Consider the following 23,259-nt stretch of genomic DNA (forward strand, 5'->3'; position numbering starts at 1 on the left):
GAAAATTTTGCAAAATTATCTGATAAATACAATAAAAAGTAGAAACAAAAATTAAACAAAGTGCTCTATGTTTGTTACACCCTCTGCAATAGTCTTGCTCAATTATGAAGTCATTGTGTTACCAACATCAAGTTTTGCGCACCGATAAAATTACTTCATTCTTATTCAGAAATTTTGAAGTTCGAGCCTTGGAAAACGAGAAAATCCTATTGAAAGCATCATCCCTACAACGGACCATGCAGTACATGATCTAAATTAATTGGGATTTGATGTGAATATTGAACATCAGTGGAAAAAAAAAATCATTGTGTTTTTATGGATCCAATTGCTCAGAAGGGAACCTACTACTCACTATCACTAGATTCATGATAAAGTGAGCAATGTACCTTTGTTCCCCACCCTCCAGGACAAAGAATATAGCTACACCTATATGAAAGGAGTCTGATGATGAAAATACAAAGCATATAAACTTTGTCTAGCTTCTAAAGTGAATAGTCGACTTAGAAAAATTACGCCACAACAAACTTATATTTCCTATATTTACCTGAAATAGTAACATAAAAAAAAAAACATGATACACAGTGATAATTGAAGTTTAACTACAAATTCACCCAATACACGTACTTCCTTATATCAAATCTGAATACAAGTGTATCTCATACAATATACTAACATTTATTATGATCAAATCACGGTGTATATATTAGGTAAGAATTAAGAAAAAAAAGTTCTTAATAAATAAATGAATTTCTTACTAATTCATTTGTGTTCGATATATAAACAAATAATATTATACTAAGAATATTTGGATATAATCAAGATAAATATTATGAAAAGTGAAAGTAACGTGCTGGGTGTGGGTGGGGTGTGGGAATGGGGAGTATTGAGGGTGGAGTGAAAATAAGGTGTGTTAGACAGTGGCGAAGACACGATCAATATGTAATGTCACTTCGTAAAACTTGTTTTTTCACTTTCATTTGAAGTCATTTTCTTTATTTTTAAAGAACTTACTTTTTAAAGGAAATATTTTTTAAAAATTTTGACCAACAGAGAACAAGAAAATGAAAAAATCTTTCAAGTGAAAATATATAGCGTTATATTATAAATTTCAGAAGTAGCAACTTTGTAGCATTAATTATAACTTTTATAGCAACAGTTTCATAATTATGAAAAATAGTAAATTGTATTTTGTATTTAAGTAAAATATTGCTATATAAATACATATACAAATATATATGTATTACTCATAAATACATATGCACAACTGAAAAATACATATTTTTCTATTACTATGAAGTGGGTAAAATATTGCTACTTTTGCTATAAGTTACAATTTTGAAGAAATATTACTATTTATTGTAATTATAATCTTAAGGATGATAGTTTCTCTAATTTTTCCTTATATATATTATTTAATTATATAAATATATTTATTTTTTTTGAAGAATTGGCAAGAGTTGGGACAAAGAGCATGAGTATGATAGTTATGTTTTGATAGAACCAAGAAAACAAACTCTTGTTTTTTACCATCTGTCCCTTCTTACATTGAAAATAACATTTCGAATCCTCATTTAATTGAACGCCCAATTATACCCATTTATCAACCTTTTCTTATGTCTTGTTCCAGAACCAATTGCCTCCTCTTCTCTCTATAAATAAAAATAACCACATATATACACTTCCATTATTTCTCCTGTGCTACACTTCCATTATTTCTCTTGTGCTATGCCTTCCTCCTCATACTGCTAATGAAGAAAATATGGTGTCTATATTAGTTTTTCATCATCTCTCTCAAGGCGATGATAATGACAAAATGAGCCCCCAAGTTGAGCACTTATCTTGAAACATGTAACGGCGTTATCCCTCCTGAGCTTATTCTTCTTACATTCTCTTCTCATCTTTTCTAACTTTAGAGGGACGCTTCGAGTTTTCTTGACCTTGCAAGTCCGAGGTCGTCTCATGTGACCCTCAAAGTAAGAAAACTGTTAACGTTCTCGTCTCTTTCCTATCCCTCCTGAGCTATTACTTTTTCCAATAAGAAACCTTGGCTAGCTAAGTTGGGCTATGCCACTTGTATTTCATATTATTGTTATGCAAATAAATACTTATCTTTTGCCTTTTCGTGTATGTGAAGCTTAGTATGTATCAAAACAGCGAGATGTGGTGAATAAATTTATAATCCTTCCATCCTATTTTATGTGTCGCTTTTTGATCGGGTACGGAGTTTAAAAAATAAGTGATGACTTTGTAAAGTTTATAAAATTGTCCCTTTTAAAGTAGCTTTAATATTTATTTTTTTATCTTTTCTTATTAAGTGGGATCCCTTTTTTTTTTTTTAATTAAGTGGGATCCAGAAAGGATAAAATGAGAATGTTATCATCAAATAGTTACCAAATAAAGAAAGATGTCATTCTTTATGGGACGGATCAAAAAGAAAATAATAACACATAAAATAAATCAGTGGGAGTAATTCAGTTTATTTCTCCGTTTTATGTTCCTCCAGTTTTATAATTATGTAGTAGAGTTGACCGTGAATTCGTACATACAAGCTTAAAGTTTTCTAAAACAAAATTTATATAATTTGAACCTACATAAAAGTAATATAAATTACAATAATTAACAGCTTAAAATATAAAAAAAAATACATATTAGAAATTTCAATATAAACTTGATAGGCTCTCAAAATTTTATTTGTGACATAGGAGTAAAAAGGAAAAAAAGTAGTACCTTTAGCTTCAGTAATAACAAATGGAAGAACTTTTTAGTCAATTTATACACCAACAGCAACATACCGTCTGATATAGTCCCGCAAAGATCTAGGGAAGCCAATAACAATAACATATTTAGTGTAATTTCACAAAATAGGGTGTAGGGAAGGCAGAATGTACACAAATTGTACCTCTAGCTCAAAGAAGAGGTAAAAGAGATTATTAATAGACAAAGAATGAAAACGCCAAATTTCTTATTCCTTTCGCATCTATTTCCTTGTACAGGGACCCAAAATTGTACTAGTATGTCTTGGAAGCTTGGCTTTATTGGAACAGTAAAGGTAAATCACTGAAATTACTCTTACAATTTTTCAAGGAATTTTAGTTTTAGATTATGATTTGCTCCAACACAATTGATTTAACTGTGTACGTCCTAATATTTATTAAAATAAAATACACGCAAATCTTTTGTAAGTTAATTCCTCTCTACGACTACGATGTTGACCAACCTCTGCAAATCATTTATATGGCACCTAGGAACAAATCTGTGAAATTTATTCGACCAAATTCTCAGATAATGTGTTATGAGCATATTGTTGTGACATGTTAGTTGTTAAAGCTCGTTTTGGACGAATTTTGTAGGAGAGAAATTATGCAAAAAAAAAAGTAGTCAGAGAATACAAAAGAGAAGCAGAGGGAGAGAACCAAAAACAAGTATAACAAAGCACTAAAACCATTTTTTGTCCCTAAAAGGTAAATATTAGTCGAAGATAGATAATATCGAAACTGCAAATTCACTTGTCAAGTTGTAATGTCCCACATATTTGCAATTTCACTATAGGTTCTAAGCAAGTTTGAGTAGAAATTTCAACAACACGGTACACAAGAAGTAACAGAAAAAAGGAAAGACATATTTGACATACCAAGGACAAGACGTCCGATAAAATTAGAAGGAAACATAACATAACATAACAGACAGGAGAAACTTTAGGTGACAGAGTTACGATTCTTAAGTGACAAAATGAAGTTGTAAGTAAAACTTTGGTGCTAAAAAACTGTAGATATGTGAACTGTCTATGAAAGTTACCCCTTGTGTAAAGAAGGTTGACAACACTAGCAAAGGTTGCTTCGATAAGTATAACAAAGGGATTTGGAGAGGCTAGAGTATACGCAAGCGTTACCACTACCTCTCGGAGTTAGTAATGTACTATCAAGTGGGAATTGATCTAAAGTCCTCAAGTAAATAAAGTGAACCACTTCGCTTCTACAAGTATCAAAGCCAAAAATATTAGGTACAATGGCAGGTAAGTTTTCTCCAATAATAAGCAGAAATATAATGTGTAGTAAGGGAATAGATGATGGAAACTGCAACACATATTATGCATGAAGAGCAAGATACGTTATCAGTAACCAGGTAACTAAGCACCAATTGTGAGCAAATTTGCAGTGATCTAATAAAAGCTCCCAACTTTGACAGCAACCAGATATATCATATAAGAGTACAATTAATGCACAGCCTGAGTGGTAAAGACTAAAAGAGGAAAAGACATGGAATAATACTAACTAAAAAAAATAAATATCTATTCTCAGTAAAGTAAATGTATACAACAGTACTCTGTCAAAAAGATTGTGATAAATTCTGCAATTGAGTTATATGGACACTCCCAGTTGGTAAGTATAACTAGTTTAGATCATATGTTACTGTCAATTTTCAAGGAGGAATAGTTGTTACTGGGCAATCTGTGTTTATATTTACGAAAGTGTGTTTCTAACACGTTAAGATTAAACGATACCAAAATAACTCAAAATACTTCATCTTCATTATCTCCAGACAAAATAATTATAGAGATGATGCAACAAAGCTATTAGTGAATCGTTTCACGCGCAGAATTGAGACTGAAAAACTGTAGCCAAAATCTTGCACATTTGATAGAAGAGGGGTAAAATGGGCATTCACCAAATAATACTATAAGGGGCCGTTTGGTTTGCAAATAATTCCGAGATAAAATAATAATCCCGGAAAAAAACTTTTTATCCGTCGTTTGGTTGTAAATATTTGGGATAACTTATCCCGGGACTAAGTATTAGTCCCGGGATAAGCTATCCACCCAAATGGTGGAATAACAATCCTGGGATTGTTTTTCTTTGGTATAAAACTATACATGGATAAAAATACCCTCTTGGAATTGTTATATATAATTAAATTATATATAATTAAACATAATTTAACATAATATATTATAATTAAATATATTAACATAATATATATATAATTAAACATAATTAACGTATATATATTCATAATAATATACGTTATATATTACGTAATTACGTTATACATATATAACAACCAAACGTATAATATTATGAATATATATATGTTAATTATGTTTAATTATATATATATTATGTTAATAAATTTAATTATAATATATTATGTTAAATTATGTTTAATTATATATAATTTAATTATATATAACATAACATATAACATAATATATTCTCACACACACATAAATTATGTTTAATTAATGTATACTATATTCATAAATAAATAAATTTTGAACAGTTTACCGTTCAAAATGGTTGTAAAATATATAAATTATGTTTATTTATATATTTTAATTTCTCTAAAAAATAAAAATAAAAATTTATATATATATATATATATATATAAAGTTAAATAAGATGGAGGGTATTTTGGTAATTAATTAATTTATTCCTAAAAATTATACCATACATATTACTTTGAATACAACAAATCAAACACTCAATAAAAAATAATTCCAGCATAACTAATCCCGGTATAACTTTTTTTCAAACCAAACGGCCCTAAGTTATTAACAATAAAAATAGTATTATTGCCAAATGATCTTCATAACAGACTACAGTTGGATATAAAATACACAATCAGCAACTTCTCCAATAACATACCAAGACATGTTTCTTCATATACAAAATTAATCACTTAACCATGTCCAAGTGATATGCATTCTTTAATTTTTAATCAACCAAGTCAAAACGACTAGTTAACAACTGTGTGGACAGCTACTAATAAACTGCAAACCAAGTCAGGATAAGCTCTTTACGCTATGCTTAAACATAACTTCCAGCTCAACCTCCACCACAATGCAATCATTGGCAAGATAGCCTTTTTTTCTTATCATGCAACTCAGTTATCATGCAACCCAGTTAAAGGCATAAATTGTGAAAAACCCCAATTCTGCCTGGTAGTTGAAAACCAAATACAATCTGTTGAAAAGCAAAATCAAAAAGGGGGAAATAGAAACCAATAGACAAGCAAAAAAAGAAATTAATTCGTTGGAAAATAAAACTAACTATTGGCTTATAGTGGTATTCATCTTGCAACAATTCCATACGAAAAATTGCTACTGACACAAATAGAAACAAATAAATATTTGTCTTACAAGATAGCTTTTTGCATCCACCATTTTTCTGATCTTTGAGGCTTATGCTGCAATTTGCCATCACTTTTTTAAGATGATCAAAGTCCTTAGCATCAACAGATTTTAAGAATATTCAGATATTAATTATACCCCTTATCGTTAAAACTACCTTTTGGATACAACCAGAGCTTCCTACACACGAAATTAACATAAGGATTGAGAAATAAATAAATTCAAATGAGTGATGGTATGCACCAAGAAAAGGAAGGAAGTACCATTTGTAATCTCCCACAGTAAATACTTCAGAGAGCCAATCTTCGCCAAGTTTGGAGAAATTGCAGATCTTCCATTCACGTTTAAATGAGTTATTAGATTTTACCATGGACAAGAATTCACCGATTGCTTGCCTTTGAAAGACGAATATCTCTTCTCCAAAGACACATTTGTCGTCAACAAGGTATCCATTAGAGGCCTCTTTGAATGTTTAATGAGAAAGAAATTTGGGAAGTCCCCATAAAGACTTGATAGGTTGAAAAAGCTGCTTTTTTCCTAAATCAAGGGAATGTAGCACAACAGTTGAGCCACTTATAAAATAAATAAACTGGAAGTTGCTCTGTTTTGTATATTTGTCAATATTATCTCAAGATCATAACCACACAACTAAAAGGCTTAGATGAGATACACTAGGGGGAAATGTTCATGCTAATAAAGGAAATACGATGTCTAACACACTAAAATTGTACCTCGCACTGAAAGATAATTGTCATGGATTTGATCGAAGAGAAAGAAGGTAAATATAGCATTGACCTCCCAACCAACAAGCAGGGAACTTGTCCCTGAAATGGCCAAGTAAACTGAAATATGTCCACTTCCATTTTCACGTGTGTTCCCATCATGATAAATGATCATTTTCCTGTATCAAATCCATTCAACAATATAAATCAGATTCATTTAGGATAAACTTCAATTAAAATGATCCACTGTGTAGTGTCTATAATTATACTAAAAAGGGAAACAACATTAACCCCTTCTCATATGAAAGAACAAAAATAGCTTATGGCATTTCCTTTTTGACCTCTTGTTCCTTTTTACAACTCCTCATCGTTTAGTTTAAACTAAACACATAAATCTCAAGAAATACTCAATAGGACAATATCAAACCTTATTATTCCCACACTCCGATCTTTCAAGGGAAAGGGAAACTCATTTAGCTTGGTACCTCACAAATTGTTCAACAGAAAAATAATGCAATAGTGACAATTGATATACGAGTCTTACCATTTGTAACCAGCAGCCTCAAATTCATTTGATTCAAACTTATAAATGCCACTCTCTGAAAGTCGGGTGAAAGACTCAATTTTCAAAAAATAGTGTGCTGGTGAATCTTCTCTAACTTCCACTGTCACTTCTGCCCACATTGCACATCAAACAATTCAACATGATATCAAAACGGGCAAAGGATTCTAAGTGTAAATGTCTCCGCCACCCAAAAATCAATAAATATTTTCACTTATTTGACCAATGAAATAAAGGATCTCTGAACCCTGGCTAAAAGCTTAAATAAGATTGTTACGGAATTAAACCGATTAAGACCACTCAGGTAATGCTAAAGTTCAATTTTAGGGATATAAACAAGAAAAGTATAACCATACAAACATCTAAGCACAAAAAAGATAAAATAAACATTTCCATCCAATGTATCCAAAAAGAGATGGTTTTCTATTTTTTTTGACAAATATAGGCAAAGGTACACGCACACACTAACATTGCATGGACCTCACTAATGCATTTTTCATACGTAATTTCATACTTTCCGGGTGTGCGGTCCCACACCTCGATTAAATCCATAGATTTTTGCCAGCTCCTATAAAATAACAGATTTTACATTAATCTGTCCACTCATCAATGAGGAGAGATGGGAAGACCAATGCTCCCTCCATTCCTAAATAACTGTTCCTCTTAAATACACATTTAGGAGTAAAATTGCAATCTAAAAGGAGCAGGAGTATTTTCTTTTTTTCTTTTTTTGCTTCTGCTTAAATCTGAATGAGATATCTCAGATTCTCAACTCACTTAGTTAAACACCATTGCACACCCTTGGGTGTAATACTAAGGCACAATAAGGGTGGTCAAATAGTATTTTAGAGGTCTTCCTCACCCTCCATCATACCTCATCTTCGCACCCACTCCCACCATAGCTCTCATACTCCCCATCCCACACCCCTACCTATCAATAATATTTGTCGAAACTATACATAACCATTTTAGAATAATATTAATTGCTTACTTATCCAACACAAGAAAATAAGCAAAAAGCCTAATTATTTTCATAAAAAAAAAATATTTTCCTTCGTACCAAAACCCCCCTTGAGAATCAAATAAAAATATGCATGTAGTGCCCAGAGATAATAAAACCTTCATCTTCAGGAGCAATGGATCCCATATTCTGCAAAACCCTAGTGGTTAGTTAGTTCCCAATGCTTGTGCTCTTTTTCAGTTTGGAGCTCTATAAAAGGATTTGAATTTGCGGGTGCGATTAGGACTGTAATAGAGTGTTGCGTCGTTCTAGCTTTTCAAAGAAGCTTTTGTTATAAATATACTAGTCTACATATTCCCACGATGTGGGGATAAAAATATAATTTTTAATCTTTTCAAATTATGATGTTAGAACATGTCATGTTACCTTAAGTAGAATCTAATTATCATATCGTTAAACCTCAACCCCAAATCACCCCCATCCCCACTCCATCATTTCATAGTCAAAGATATAACATAGTGACAGTGAATTATAAAATATTTACAAAAATTATATTTCACATTTTATTTATTATGTTGCTCACTTTTTAAAATTATTATTAACTTGTTAAAATTAATTTTTAATGCTTATCACTTGGCATAATGTAGTTATTAAGTGTCCTTTTGATTAATTATGAAATAGATATATTAATTTTGTATACTTGTGATTTTTTTTATTTTAAATTTTTATTCTATTATTCATATCTTTTCAATTTAAAATTTATAAACAGTAATATATGTATAAACTAATTACTACATTATACTCTCAAAATTAGTTCAAAATATTACCCCCACCCCAGCTCCACTCTCCCATCTTTATATTTTTCCTATTGTATTTAATTATTTTCTCTTGTATATTTTGATATTTATGTTCTTGCTTATTTCGAAACTACAATGCTAATTTAAAATTTAAGTTACTTAAATTTTTATATTTTGATATTCCTTTAATTCATTATTTATCAAAAATTTAGTTACTATTTATCAAAATTATAGTTACATTGTATATATTATTTAAGATTCAGCTTATTATAGTTTAAAATACTTTTTTTTTAATCTAAATCTAAAGTCACACCCTTCAAACTTAGTCTTAATAACTATTTCTAATAAGTAATTTTATTTTATAATTATTGTTAATTTAAAATTAACAATTTATTAGTCTTAATTATTTTTCTTTTCTTTTCTCTTCTTTCCTTTCCTTTCTTTCTTTCTTTCTTTCTTTCTTTTGTTTGTTTGTTAATTTTTTTTTTATAAAAATAAATTGACAACTTATATATATAAATGTATTTCAAGTAGATATATACATTGAATTTAGTTATTAAATTTTAATTTATATTAAAAGAATCACAAGTAAGAATAAGTTTTAGATACACACCACAAATATATATTATTTATATTTATCAATAATAATAATAGTAATAATAATGATAATAATATATTATTCATTATATTTGATGCAGATAAGTTTATGAAATATAAGATTATATTTAACTACATTTCATAGCATTTAATTTTAAATAAATAAGTTTGAAATAGCAAATACCTATTAGAACTCTCCAATTATGAATTTCTATTTTTAAGATAATGAAAATTTTTTTATTTAAAGGATAATGACTTCAAATTCAAATACTTAATTTTTCAATTCAAAGTCCAATTAGAACTCTCTAATGTGATAACTAACCATTTTTAATATGTAATTTTATTTTATAATTATTTTTAATTAATAATTAATAATTTATTAGTCTTAATTATCTTTTTATAGTTTATCTTCTTTTTTTTTGGCACATTTTTTTTTTTTTTTTTTTTTTTTTTTTTTTTTTTTTTTTTTTTTTTCTTTATTTTGTTTGTTAATTTTTTTTTTATAAAAATAAATTGATAACTTAGATATATAAAGGTATTTCAAGTAGATATATACGTTGAATTTAATTATTAAATCTTAATTTATTTTACAATGTTAAAATAATCGCGAGTAAGGAAAATTTTTAGATACACACACAAATATGTATTATTTATATTTATCAATTATAATAATAATAATAATAATAATAATAATAATAATAATAATATATTTATCATTATATTTGATATAAATAAGTGTATGAAATATAAGATTATATTTAACTATATTTTATAGCATTTAAACTTTAAATAGTTAAGTTTGAAATAACAAATATCTATAAGAACTCTCCAATTATGAGTTTCTATTTTTAAGATAATGAAAATCTTTTTATTTAAAGGATAATGATTTCAAATTGAAATACTTAATTTTTCAATTCAAAACTTGATAAGAGTCCAATTAGAACTCTCTAATGCGATAACTAACCATTTTTAATAAGTAATTTTATTTTATAATTATTTTTAATTTAAAATTAATACTTTATTAGTTTTAATTATATTTTGATAGTTTATCTTCTTCTTTTTTTGCCACGTTTATTTTATTTTATTTCTTTTGTTTTCTTTTGTTTTCTTTCATTTCTTTCGTTCTTTTGTTTGTTTGTTAATTTTTTTATAAAAATAAATTGACAATTTAGATGTATAAAGGTGTTTCAAGTAGATATATAAGTTGAATTTAATTATTAAACTTTAATTTATATTTACAATGTTAATATAGTCGAGAGTAAGGATAACTTTTAGATATACACACAAATATATATTATTTATATTTATCAATTATAATAATAATGATAATAATAATAATAATAATAATAATAATAATAATAATAATAATATATTTATCATTATATTTGATATAGATAAGTTTATGAAATATAAGATTATATTTAAATATATTTTTTTAGCATTTAAATTTTAAATAGATAAGTTTGGAATAGAAAATATCTATTATAAGTCTTCAATTATGGTTTTCTATTTTTAAGATAATGAAAATCTTTTTACTAAAAGGATAATGTTTTTCAAATTCAAATACTTAATTTTTTAATTCAAAACTTGACAAGAGTCCAATTAAAACTCTCTATTGTGATAACTAACAATTTCTAATATGAAATTTTATTTTATAATTTTTTTAATTTAAAATTAACAATTTATTGGTCTAATTATCTTTTGATAGTTTAACCGCTTTTTGCATGATTTTTTTTAAAGATTCAATGGTAAAGTTATCATTAACATAAAACTATAATGGCCCAATCTTTTTGCACGTTTTCTTAAAACTATAATTTTATTATTATTATTATTATTATTATTATTATTATTAATATAGTTTCATCTTTAATTTAATATTTAAATAAATTATATTTAAATATTGTTTATAACTTAAATTTTAAAGAGATAAGTTTATGAAAGAGTAGAAGTCACTTTAGAGCTACAAACTGTACCACATTCAATAGCCCTTGACATCTAGAAATTTATGGTTGTCCTATTCCTATTTAAGCGAAAATGAAGATATGGACACTTAATATATATGTGTCACAAATACCTTAATGTCAAGTCCTTTCCTTTTAACATACATCACAAGGAATCGACTAAGCAAAATTATTATGTTTATGTACAAAGAAAAGTAAATAGGCATGATAGTCAAATATACTGCTGCAAAGTAAAAATGAGAAGGGTAAAAGAAAAGAAGAATCATACCCATGAAAATTGAGCACTGTGGAACTTGTTAGCTCCAGCCATATGTGAATCAAGAGGGTTTAGCCTTAACAATCTTGAAGTCGAAATGTTTCTCCATGCGACCAGCAAAACAAGTTTTAGTACTTTCATTCTTGTCAACAAATAAGGTGCATATCAATATCTTCAGTTATCCATAATATCAACTTCTCATCATAGGTAATATCGACATGGGTAATAGGAGCACCAAGCCCTGCAAAAGAAGTTTTAGCCTGTCTTATGAAACTGCTCGAGTACAACCTAATCTTGCCATCAAGTGAACCAACAACTATCGATCCATCACCAGCAGTAGCAAAGCACTGAAAGTTAGTTCCCTTCAAAAATTGATGTCCTTGAGTCCAATTCAGCATAGGAGTTTATACTTATCTTATAACGTCTATATTTGAAAATCAATTTATAAATATTACGTGATACTTAACATTTTAGTATTATATACAACGAAAAAAAAATTTGAACATTTTTTCAATAAAACAATAGCATAAAAATGATAATAAAAGTTAGCATTTAAAAAGCTAATATGCGACTCAAAATCTTAATAGAAAAATGATTTCATTTTTCATTTATATAATCAAATGTATTATTTTTATCAAAAATTAAATAAACAATATTATAATGACAAATTACTTATTTGAATTTAGATCTGTATATAATAAAGAAAAAATAGTATATAATATGATCATCACTGCACATAAAAATGAAGATTTTAAATCAAAAGTGTTTTAGGAAAGTGAATAATATGAAGAATGCAACAATAGTAAAAAAAGAAAAAGAAGGAATCCTAGTGTTATATATCATTGCATGAGTATATATAGAGAGGTTAGGAAGTTGACCTCCACTCCAATTCAAATTTTATTTGAATTTGAAATTTAAATGTTATAGTAGGTGATTATTGTTTCTACCACTACTGTTGATTATATAGATATAAAAAAATATAAAAGAGATATTAGGAAAATAGAACTTCACTTCAATTTAAACTTCATTTAAATTCAAATTCAAATTCATATTCATATTCAAATTCAAATATAATATCTATTTATTAAAAGAAGATGAATTATTATTCTTCCTTATCTATAATTTTTCAAATATAGTACATACTTATCTTATAATGTCTGACATAAGTTTAAATTTTTAATACCTAAATATATTATTTAGTTATTTATTTATATTATTCTTATTATATTTTATTATTATTAGTATACTACCACTATCACACATATGTACTACTATTATTACTACTAATATTATTTATTTATAGATTATAATTATTATAAAGTATTTAGAGTTTATTTAGGACTCTTCAACTATGCATTTCTGATTTTAAACTAATGGAAATTTATTTTTCTTCTAAAAGCCTAATATTTCTAAATTCAAATAATTTCAAATTTTTTATTACAATATTATAAGTTTTATCCTAAAAACTGCCAAGTGACTTATTCTTATGCTGCCACATGGCTTCTTCTGATGCTTCATCCTTTGATTTATAATATATATATATTACCATATATATATATATATATATATATATATATAGTTGTTCGGAAATAGGGTTTGCATACGGAATCTTAATTTACTTAATCAGTAAAGTAACCATCATCATACCAATAGTATGGATCATCATCACTATCCACATATGAATATTCGTGAATGGAGTTGTCTTCTTGAACAATATAGTCAATGATTTTATCAAAAAAAAATGTTGTAAATTTTTATTTAATTTGATTACCATAAGAACGGTGATTAGTGTTTTTTCATCTAAGAAAATTGTATAAGAACTCATTTGGCAGTATAAAGAACAATTTTTTTTTATCAAAATCTCGTAACTTTTATACAGCAAACCCTGTGTTTCTTTCAACATACAAGCTCTGTGCAGAGTGTGAAATAATTCTTGTTTTATTCTGTTAATTTAAGAAATATTTGTAGTATTTTTCAAACGATAGATTTTTCAAAGATAGTTTTCTATCTTTGTTATATCTCTGTTAAGAGTTTCATGAGTACTTTGGATTCCCAAAACCTTCTTCTAAGTTTCTTTAATTATGGTTGTACCATTCTCATGATGATAAGTATAGAAAATTCATGATTTAATAATCCCTATAGGTACTTAGCAACATATAATATGTATGAGTGTGTAAAGTAGATATGAAAATAAAATTTTCTTATGTTAATATGTTCGTGAATGAAAGAGTTTATGTTTATACCTTTTGACTTTCTTTTTATACTGGTTGTATCAATACCACAGTGTATCTCCTTCCGACTATGAAAAACTATTTAGCCTAACATGAGGCTATTATTTCATTTTTTCCTCAGCTAAGGCTGAAGATCGCAACCTTCATTTATCACCAACATATGAAATTGACAAAGGACATAGAAACAAACTTTTTATTTCATGAATATATTACAACATAGGAAAAATCTTTTGTTAGACATTCATATACAAACTATTTTTTACTTTTACCTGACGAGAGAAGTGTTTCTTACTGCCTCATATTGAAGACACCTAATATTTTTCTTAGAAAAAAAGATTCAGAAAAAATGTAGTCTGTCATCTATAAATTTCTATCTCTCTTTTTATAGATACAAGGAGGAGTAGAATTACAATATTTATTTTGTTCAGGGCCATCCCTTCAAAAATCTTTATTTCTCTTCTACTTCTTTATCAGGATAAGAGAAAAGATTCTTCTTTTTTCTGATTGGTTGCTTTTAGATTGTGGGGTTCAATCTTCTTTATCATTTTGTCGTCTGGTACCGACAATTATGTTGACGTAAGTGCTTTTGCTTTACGTCTTTTGTTCCATTGTTGGCTTCTCTTTACAGCTGTAAATAATATCTCTTCAGACATCAATGAGATATTGCCATCATTTCTTTTGATGTGTCCATGTTCTAAGAATCTGCACGCCATAGTCCATGTTTCTGTATTGGCTGCAAATTGGTGTATTTCAAACTAAGTGATTTTGTCCCTTAAGACTACTGATTTCGATTTTCCTTTGGTCATTAGGACCCAGTGTGTATCTCTGTTGAGGACTTTATAATTCTCTTCATATTTATTTTTAAGGATGTGGTATACTGTCTTCATCCATAAAGTCCTTCTGGTTTGGATATATTTTTTTTATTGAAAAAAGGAATCTTTTTATCAACTTCAGTTGCGTTGATGTCAAAGTTTCTTAATTTTTCCACTGTTATATAACTAATCATGAAAAAATATAGTTTATCATCTTGAGATTCCATTGCTATGCTATAGAATTTGCAATATACTGTTTCTTTTTCAACATAATTTCTGATTGAACTAGTCAAATATATTGGTAGTCCTTCTAATTCAGATAGATATGGTTTAGAATAAACACGGTCTAAGTAATCGAATTCAAATAACTTGGCGGTGAAACCAACTGATCCTCTTGAAAAGATGAAAATCCTTGGATATAGATTTTTTGTCTCAACGACTCCGAAAGTTTCTCCACAGACTTCTAGTAGATTGTAGATTTGTTTTGTGAATGTCAGATATTTTTCTTCTTTAGGATGGATTTTTCTTATCTGAAAAGAAGCAAACTATTTTCCTGAAGAAAAGTTAGTTCTTTTTCTGATTTATCAGAAGTTATTTCAGTTTTCACTGATTTTACTACTTCAGTAAATTTTCTCTTTGCTTGGCTTTTAGCTTTGTTCGAAGACTCCGCTATTGGCATATTTGGGCTTACCGTCGAGATATTTTTGGCACTAGGTGCTAGTGGGACATCTCCTGTCACTTTGTTAGGGAATTTTTCTTGTGCTCGGCTTTTGATTTTGTTCGAAGACTCCGCCATTGACATATCCGGGCTTACTGTCAAGATGTTTTTGGCACTAGGTGCTAGTGGGACATATCCTGCCACTTTGTTAGAGAACTATCGTCCCTTGGATCTGGTTTCCAGATGTTCGCAGAGAAGTTGAAATTCTGTCATATTTTCAGCTTGATCAGTGTTAAGCCGACTTAATTCAAATTGTAATTTCTTTGCCTTTTCGGACAAGGATACAAGTTCGTCTCTGATACTAAATAACATGTTGCTTTTTTTATTTATGACGTCATCATTGCTATTCATTTTTTGCCATATTCTGTTGATCAACATCTGAGTTCTATTGTCCATATTGGATGTTTCAAGAAAAAAAATCTGCAAAAATATTGTCAGATCCCTTAATATTCTCAATTTTGAAAGTATAAAATGACAATAATACCTACCACCGTGTAACCTTCGTATTGTGGTTCTGAAGGTAGTTTATTAAATATCAATCCTGATATTTGTGTATTATCTGTTTTAACAACAAATGATTTTGGTAATAAAAATGTGAAAAACTTTCGTATTCCTTTTATTACCGCTAATAATTTCTTTTCATTTGTGGAGTAATTAACTTCGGCTTCGTTAAATGTTCCACTGGTGTATCTATAGATTTTATTTAAATCTGTTTGTAATAATGCTCTCCAATGATAATCGGAGGCATCTGTTTGTAGGACTAAGTTGTCTTCTGGTTCTGAAAGTCTAAGTTTTGGTAGCTTAGCACGTTCTTCTTTTAATTTTTGAACGCAAAGAGTATGTTCATTAGTCCATCCAAGTCGATTTGATTTTCGAATGAGTTTTTGCAAAGGATTTCTCCTTTTTGCAAGATCTGGAATAAATTCACCTGCATAATTCAAACAACCAAAAAACTTTGGCATTTCTTGTTTCATTGTTAGTTTGTCAGGAAATTCGATTATTTTTTTAGAAATATGAGTTTGTAATTCTATTCCATTTTTTGAAATTATCATTCCTAAAAAAACTATTTCATTTTTACTTATTTCAGCTTTCTTTTATCTTAAAACAATTCCATTTTTAACACAAATGTTTGAAAATTCTTTCAGATATGATAAGTGTTCTTGGTAGTTTTCTAAACATACCAAAATATCATCTATGTAAACAATTAGGTAATTTTTCTCTAAAAATATTCTATCCATTTTTCGTTGAAAAATTTGTGGTTCATTTTGTAACCCAAATGGAATTACTAATCACTCATAATGTCCATTAGGAATGCTAAATGCTGTTAAAACGACTGATTCCTCTGAAAGTTTAATTTGTCAAAAATCACTTTTACAATCAAATTTTGAAAAATAGGTTTTTCCTTTAGCAAGATTAATTAAATTATTTTTATTTGGGATAAAATATCCATCAAAACACAATTTTTATTTAACACTTTATAGTTTATAACCATTCGAGTTTTCTTCTTTTTTTGTTCAGCATGGTTTCTTACCATAAATGCAGAACTGCTGTGTGGACTCCTGCTTTCTCTTAATACTAGAAGATTAGGCCTGTGCTGAGCACGGGCCCAATATTTGATTTTATTACTATTTTGACTTTCAATGAAAGCTAGTATCTTTCAAGTCTAATGAATAGCCATTGATTCTGGTGGCTATATCCAGCATAGATATATGTAATATGCACAGTGGATTACATAAACATAGGAAGCAAGCATACCGTTTACAAAAGCTTAGATGTTTGGCCATAGATTTTTTGTGCTCATGATTCCCTACAATCCTTTTGATTGCAAGTTTCATAAAAAAGAAAAATCACAACTATGGCTTGACACATTAATTTGACTGCAATATCTATGATAGACAGTTAGATGAAGAACAAACATAGAGTCCACCATTTATGTGAGGATATTATCAAAGAAAGATAATATCACGGCAAGCCTTTTCAGAATGTTAGAAGCTTGAAATGCAATTGATTTTTTAAATTTGGGGGTACGAAATTCACTAATTCCAACCTTCTACTATTGTAGGTGTCGCTCCAACAAATGGGCATCGGAATTGACCTTGTTTAACAAAGCTGGCAGTCCGTCATTGGCATCATATAATGCTTTAGAAATGATTAAGCAAGACTATGATCTCCATGAGAAAAGCTCCAAGTCCAAGATTGTATCCCAGGTAGACTGTGAGACATAAGCAGTAGTTTCACATATTCTAACCTAACACAAATATAAAAGTAAAACCACCACAAGAGAATGCTGATTAGAGTTTCTCCCATAAACCCAAAATTAGATATTTTGAAAATCCAAGAAATAAGTGAGAAAAGTCTTAAATTTGACTTACTTCAAAAAAGATGGATTTCTATTGCCACGTTTGTAATGACCCAAGGCAGCACAATGGTTGCATTTTGTTGCAACTCTTAGTCTGGGATACTTTTGTTGGAGCCATCATTATTTCTACATCATCTCTACGCCTACCAGGAAGTGAATTACCATCAGAATCATCTTTCTGAAATCGATCCATTGTTCACATGTTCGGCCTACAAAAAAGGAAGCACGTGAATGTTCTTTTCAAATAATTAGCAGAGGCAACAGTGACTTGAAATCTGGAAAATACTTTTACCTTAGCTGGTAATTAGTGGCCTTATTATAGTTAAAGTTAGTATAATCTGAAACTACTTGATTTAGTGTAGAAAAGTTAAGTTCCTAAGGCTTTCCAATAAAGAAGATGTTGTTCTAATATGTGTATACCATGTGGTGATTTAGAGCCCTCCAAAAAGAAATTCATCATTTTCCAGTAGGCAAAAGTCAGCTAAAAAAGAGGACAGTTCCTGCAAGCAAACCGTAATGGCCATTTTAGATTCGATGTGGGATCATTCTATTTATCACCCCCTCATGCCTAGATCAGTACATGCTTTATTCGGGGTTCCAAGGATCCACTATCCAATTTGCAGAGCATGTACAATTAGACTGGGAGTATTTCACATATCCGCATGGAAATCTGACACTAATACCATGTTAAATTACGTTCAGCCTAACTCACACCCCAAAAGCTAGTTCAAACGAAGGAGGACTGCATCAGAAAGCAAAATGAAAATTAAAATAATGAAGATCGTGCATTAATCTCAAACTACCCCTACATGTATACATAATGAAAAATCGGCTTTAGCTCAATATAAGAAGAGAATCAACTATAATATACAGGCAAACATTTCTCCATGCAAATACTTATAACTAAAAATGACGTTACGAAATCAAGGAACAGTTGTCTTATAGGAACAACATATAACAATTTACGTCTCACAGTCAAATGAACGGTAAGAAGCAAAAGAGAACTCTTGTTACCTTATGCACTGACAACTTATCTTGCGGTTTGCACAGAAACAATACGCATGTAAAAATGCTTTAAAAAGCAGAATAAAAGGCAGAACTCGATGATCAGAATAATGATCTAGAGCTTCAAGATAGAAGCAGGTGGAGTAATTCTACGGAGTATAAAGATAGTCTAAAGCCCTCATAAGAATGAAGCTTTTGCCTAATGAAGCTGCATAATCTAAACAATAATTGCGTCCATGCCAATAGTACTGAAGGTAGAAGATATATAAGGTCTCGCTATAGCCAATTCCTATATTTTGCTGGCCCGCGATTTTATCTCAAACTCAAAGAATAAGCCCTTGCAATAGTCCTGGTTTCCTATTATATCTACCTAAGTTTCACATCATCAAAAGCTTACAATCTTTTATTTACTCCATAGTCAATGCATTAATACATAAAATCGTTCCAAGTTCAACATTTTTTCTTCTTCAAACATCTCTCAAAGGTTCATTACGTTCTCGGTCATCTCCAAAAATGATGGCAAAGAAGACGGGAAAAATTAAGCTATGATCACGCTACAATAACCTTCTAATTTAAAACATGTCTTGATTTAACTTCCAACTTGGACAGTGTAATATTAGAAGAAGAAAAGAATCAAAAATCCAGATGTGGTAAATTTAAAAAAAGAATCACCAAGAACACACCTGTATTAGGTGTCACCCAGGAACATCTTTTCTTGGAATGCAAACCGTCGATTGGAGAGTCTGATATATCATCTGAAACCATCCTTTTGGACTTCGATGCCAATTGCTTCCTTCTATTTGAGGTATTATTCATTCTATATATCCTACTAGTTGAAGCACTGGCGTGAAATGAATCCGTTGAGGCATCAGAAGAACATGAAGCACTAAGTGAAAGGTTGGAATACAATGACTCATGTCGCCTAAGTATGAAAGGAACATAAAAAGTAAGCAATGAAGGGGATGGTTGGTGACCATTTTTATCTTCCATCTCGACCTCCTTTTTTGACTTCACTGTCTTTCTCGTAGGTCTCGTAACAGATTTTCTTGAACCAGGTGATCTCTGTGCCTTATTCCCAGCGGACCAAGAACTGGCCTTGCTTCCGAGTCAGCTACATTCATTGACCTTACACTTGAAGCTCCCGACATTGAACTAAAACTCCCCTTTACTTCGGTCACCTAATTCACTTAGGCCTTCGAATCCTCAAAATTTCATACGCCCACCGTCTCCTGCAACAACCCAAATTTCTAAATTACTTAATTTGGAGAGCCTCTCAAGATCTTACAAAACCAAACATTGGTAGAACCCTGTAAAAAGCTCAACAAACCGCACCTAACAGCGCTTATGAATCCTATTCAAAACTCAATATCACTCTGTATAGTGTATAACTTTCCAACCCCAGAAGCACAAAACTTGCATTACATAATCATCTTTCACAAATTCAAGAAAAAACAACAAACATTTTAATTTAGATGCTAAAAAATGACATGTACTCAATATTGACTCTCAAATAGCAAAAATCTCAACATTCAAGGCCATTTTTTAATAAAAATTAGGGTAGGAAAAGGGGAAAAGGGGAAATGCGGAGGGTATTATAAGGTGAGAAATCGAACACTCATCAACAAAATGAAAGTTTAGCTAGCTAGCTTATTAACTGAGCTGCTAAGATTCCGCAAACACGCAAGACTCACAATTAATTTTCCCTCAAAATTCAATCTTTAACACAAATTTAAGTTAAAAACTTCCAAAACATCCTCATACTTGAAAGGAAATGTCAAACTACTGACCTTTTTTTTTATAACCATCAAACTACTGACTTTCCAAATGCAATCTCAACATAAAGATTCAACCTTTTCAATAAACCACTCATCACCCACAATTTCATTCCCCTCAAAATTCAATCTTTAACACAAAAACTCTTGAAAAAAATCCTTTTCAAATGCAAATCTTAGCATATAGGTTAAAAAAATATCAACACACTTAAGAACTTCAAAATGTATACCAAAAAATTAATAATAATCTTATCTTATTTTTAAACATAAACTTCCAAGACACACATTTTTCAATAAATAAAAGATTATTACTTCACTACTTGCATTCCTGGAAATTTAGTGACATCAAAATTCTGTTTTTGTGCTTCTTTTTCTCTCTACTGATCTCGAAGATCATAGGATCAATGACAAAACAAAGAAACCAAGGGGATTAAACATGTTAGGATCGAGAATCCCGGATAGTGCAGAATTAAACAAAGTAATTGTTTGAAGACGATAAGAAAGATGATAATAACGATAAGTTGAGAAAAATAAAGGAGACACAAATTTAACGTGGTTCGGTCAACTTGACCTACGTCCACAACCAAAAGGTGGAGCAACTTTACTAAACACCAACGGAACAAAAGAGAGTACAAAGACACAAAAGAGAGTATAAAATTAGAGTAATTAAATACTCTAATATCCCAAATACCCAAGAAAATAATCTCACAAATATCATTCCAAAGAAGAGGTTCACTTTACTAAACACCAACGGAACAAAAAGAGAGTACAAAGACACAAAAGAGAGTATAAAATTAGAGTAATTAAATACTCTAATATCCCAAATACCCAAGAAAATAATCTCACAAATATCATTCCAAAGAAGAGGTTCACTTAAAGTATTTCACAATACAACTTTCTAACAAATACTCTCTACAAAGAAGAAAAGCAAACATAACTACATCTTCTCAAATGTTGTGTTCTTCTCAAATTGGTGTGTCCCCTCAATTGGGGTGTTCTTTCATGTAGCTAGCGAGCTCCTTATATAAGCAAGAATTACCCCAATTGATGTCATCAATGACATCAAAAAACCATGCAATTTGCAGCCATTTTCTTGAAAATATTTGTCCTATCTTTGACTAGTTCTTTGGCAACCAAAGAAGAAAATTATTGCTGCCAAAGTTGAACAAAATGGGGCCGGACCTTACACAACATATTCATAAAAAATAATTTTAATTATGTATATATACAGTCGGACTTCGGATGAACCCCTTGCACCCATGTGGCTCCGTCACTGCAACCAACCTTCTTGTCTGATGAATATTTAAGAGACTGTTTGAAAACTTTCTTGACTGATGAAAAACCAACCACTTCCTTTCTTGCCCATTATTTAGCCAAAAAAAGAATTGTTGGAGAAATTACAATAAATATTATAATAATATTACAACTGATTACAACTAAAAATTACAAATGAATAAAGAAAAATATATTTCTTCTTCTACGGCTGAGGCGCGGATATCTCGCTCTCTTTAAGGAGATTCAAGCCTACTGCGGCAATTATTTCTCCGATCCAATAATAATACTTTTTGACTTATCCCCTCTAGGATACAACAGTCTAATCTCAATAACTCAACAACTCTGGACAAGAGATGAGTTCAAAACCCCACAATAAAAATACTTCCCTTCAACTAATAAGCTCTCTTATTTTGCTAAGTTTTTGTGAACTTTTTTTCACTTTTATATTGTTATGGTGTACATAGAATGAGCTAACAGCTCTTATTTATAGGCTAACAAAATACCATTTGATGTCATTGATGACATCTAAAAAGTTTGCAGTTCAAACTTTGCAACTGGTTTGCTTCCAAATTTTGACAAAGCTTTTGAAAAATGCATGCAGAAGTGGTTTGCTGTTTGACAAAACTATTGAAAAATGCATGCAGAACTATTTTGAATGTACTTTTCTTCTTGACTTGCCAACAAAAGTTGATAAAGTTGTATGCAGTACATTTTGAATGACGACAATTTGTATTAACCATGCCTAATAATATTAATAATATTAAAATGCAATATCAATCTCCCGCTCATTTTAATATTATCAAGAGAGTCTACTAGCTGAAGGAAGACTACCTGCATAATGAAGGTGTGCTCTGCATTGAACGTTCACTTAGTAAAACAGTAATTTATACTCCAGAGTCGTAGTGGTCTCATACTTGAACTATGAATGCTTTGGGGGAAATAAAAAAGTTACTGCTTACACATAATAGTCAAGGTGTTGACATGAGCTTTATAGCCAGCACGTTACGGCGTTGTGCTATCCCGATTTTAATGAATGTCTTTTGTGAATGAGCCTTATTCTCATAGGAAGTGGCTTACCTTCATACTCATATAGGTGAAATCCGT

At 29.7% G+C, this 23,259-nt stretch overlaps 1 protein-coding gene and 1 long non-coding RNA gene across 6 annotated transcripts; both read right to left on the reverse strand.

Moving 5' to 3' along the window:
- Positions 1–5,446: 5,446 nt before the first annotated feature.
- On the reverse strand, positions 5,447–12,450 carry LOC107878193 (ubiquitin C-terminal hydrolase 12). 2 transcript variants are annotated; one of them, XM_016725117.2, is made up of 4 exons: positions 11,996–12,450; positions 7,394–7,523; positions 6,859–7,028; positions 5,447–6,664 (listed from the first exon to the last, which is right to left on the reverse strand). In XM_016725117.2, exons 1-4 carry the CDS (start codon positions 11,997–11,999, stop codon positions 6,600–6,602), a joined length of 369 nt encoding a protein of 122 aa, XP_016580603.1. In that variant the 5' UTR covers positions 12,000–12,450; the 3' UTR covers positions 5,447–6,599. The 2 variants fall into 2 exon arrangements, with proteins under 2 accessions (XP_016580603.1, XP_016580602.1); XM_016725116.2 differs by lacking the exon at positions 11,996–12,450 and having other exon boundaries at positions 7,394–8,347.
- Positions 12,451–17,501: 5,051 nt separating this feature from the next.
- On the reverse strand, positions 17,502–22,591 carry LOC107878195. Of its 4 annotated transcripts, none has more exons than XR_001676768.2 (4): positions 21,193–22,591; positions 19,792–20,337; positions 18,117–18,312; positions 17,502–17,992 (listed from the first exon to the last, which is right to left on the reverse strand). It is a non-coding gene; the product is annotated as an uncharacterized LOC107878195 (long non-coding RNA). The 4 variants fall into 4 exon arrangements; XR_007057681.1 differs by having other exon boundaries at positions 20,896–22,590; XR_001676767.2 differs by having other exon boundaries at positions 20,441–22,590.
- Positions 22,592–23,259: the final 668 nt, after the last annotated feature.

This window comes from Capsicum annuum, chromosome 7, assembly GCF_002878395.1.
Source record: "Capsicum annuum cultivar UCD-10X-F1 chromosome 7, UCD10Xv1.1, whole genome shotgun sequence".
Lineage (NCBI taxonomy): Eukaryota > Viridiplantae > Streptophyta > Magnoliopsida > Solanales > Solanaceae > Capsicum > Capsicum annuum.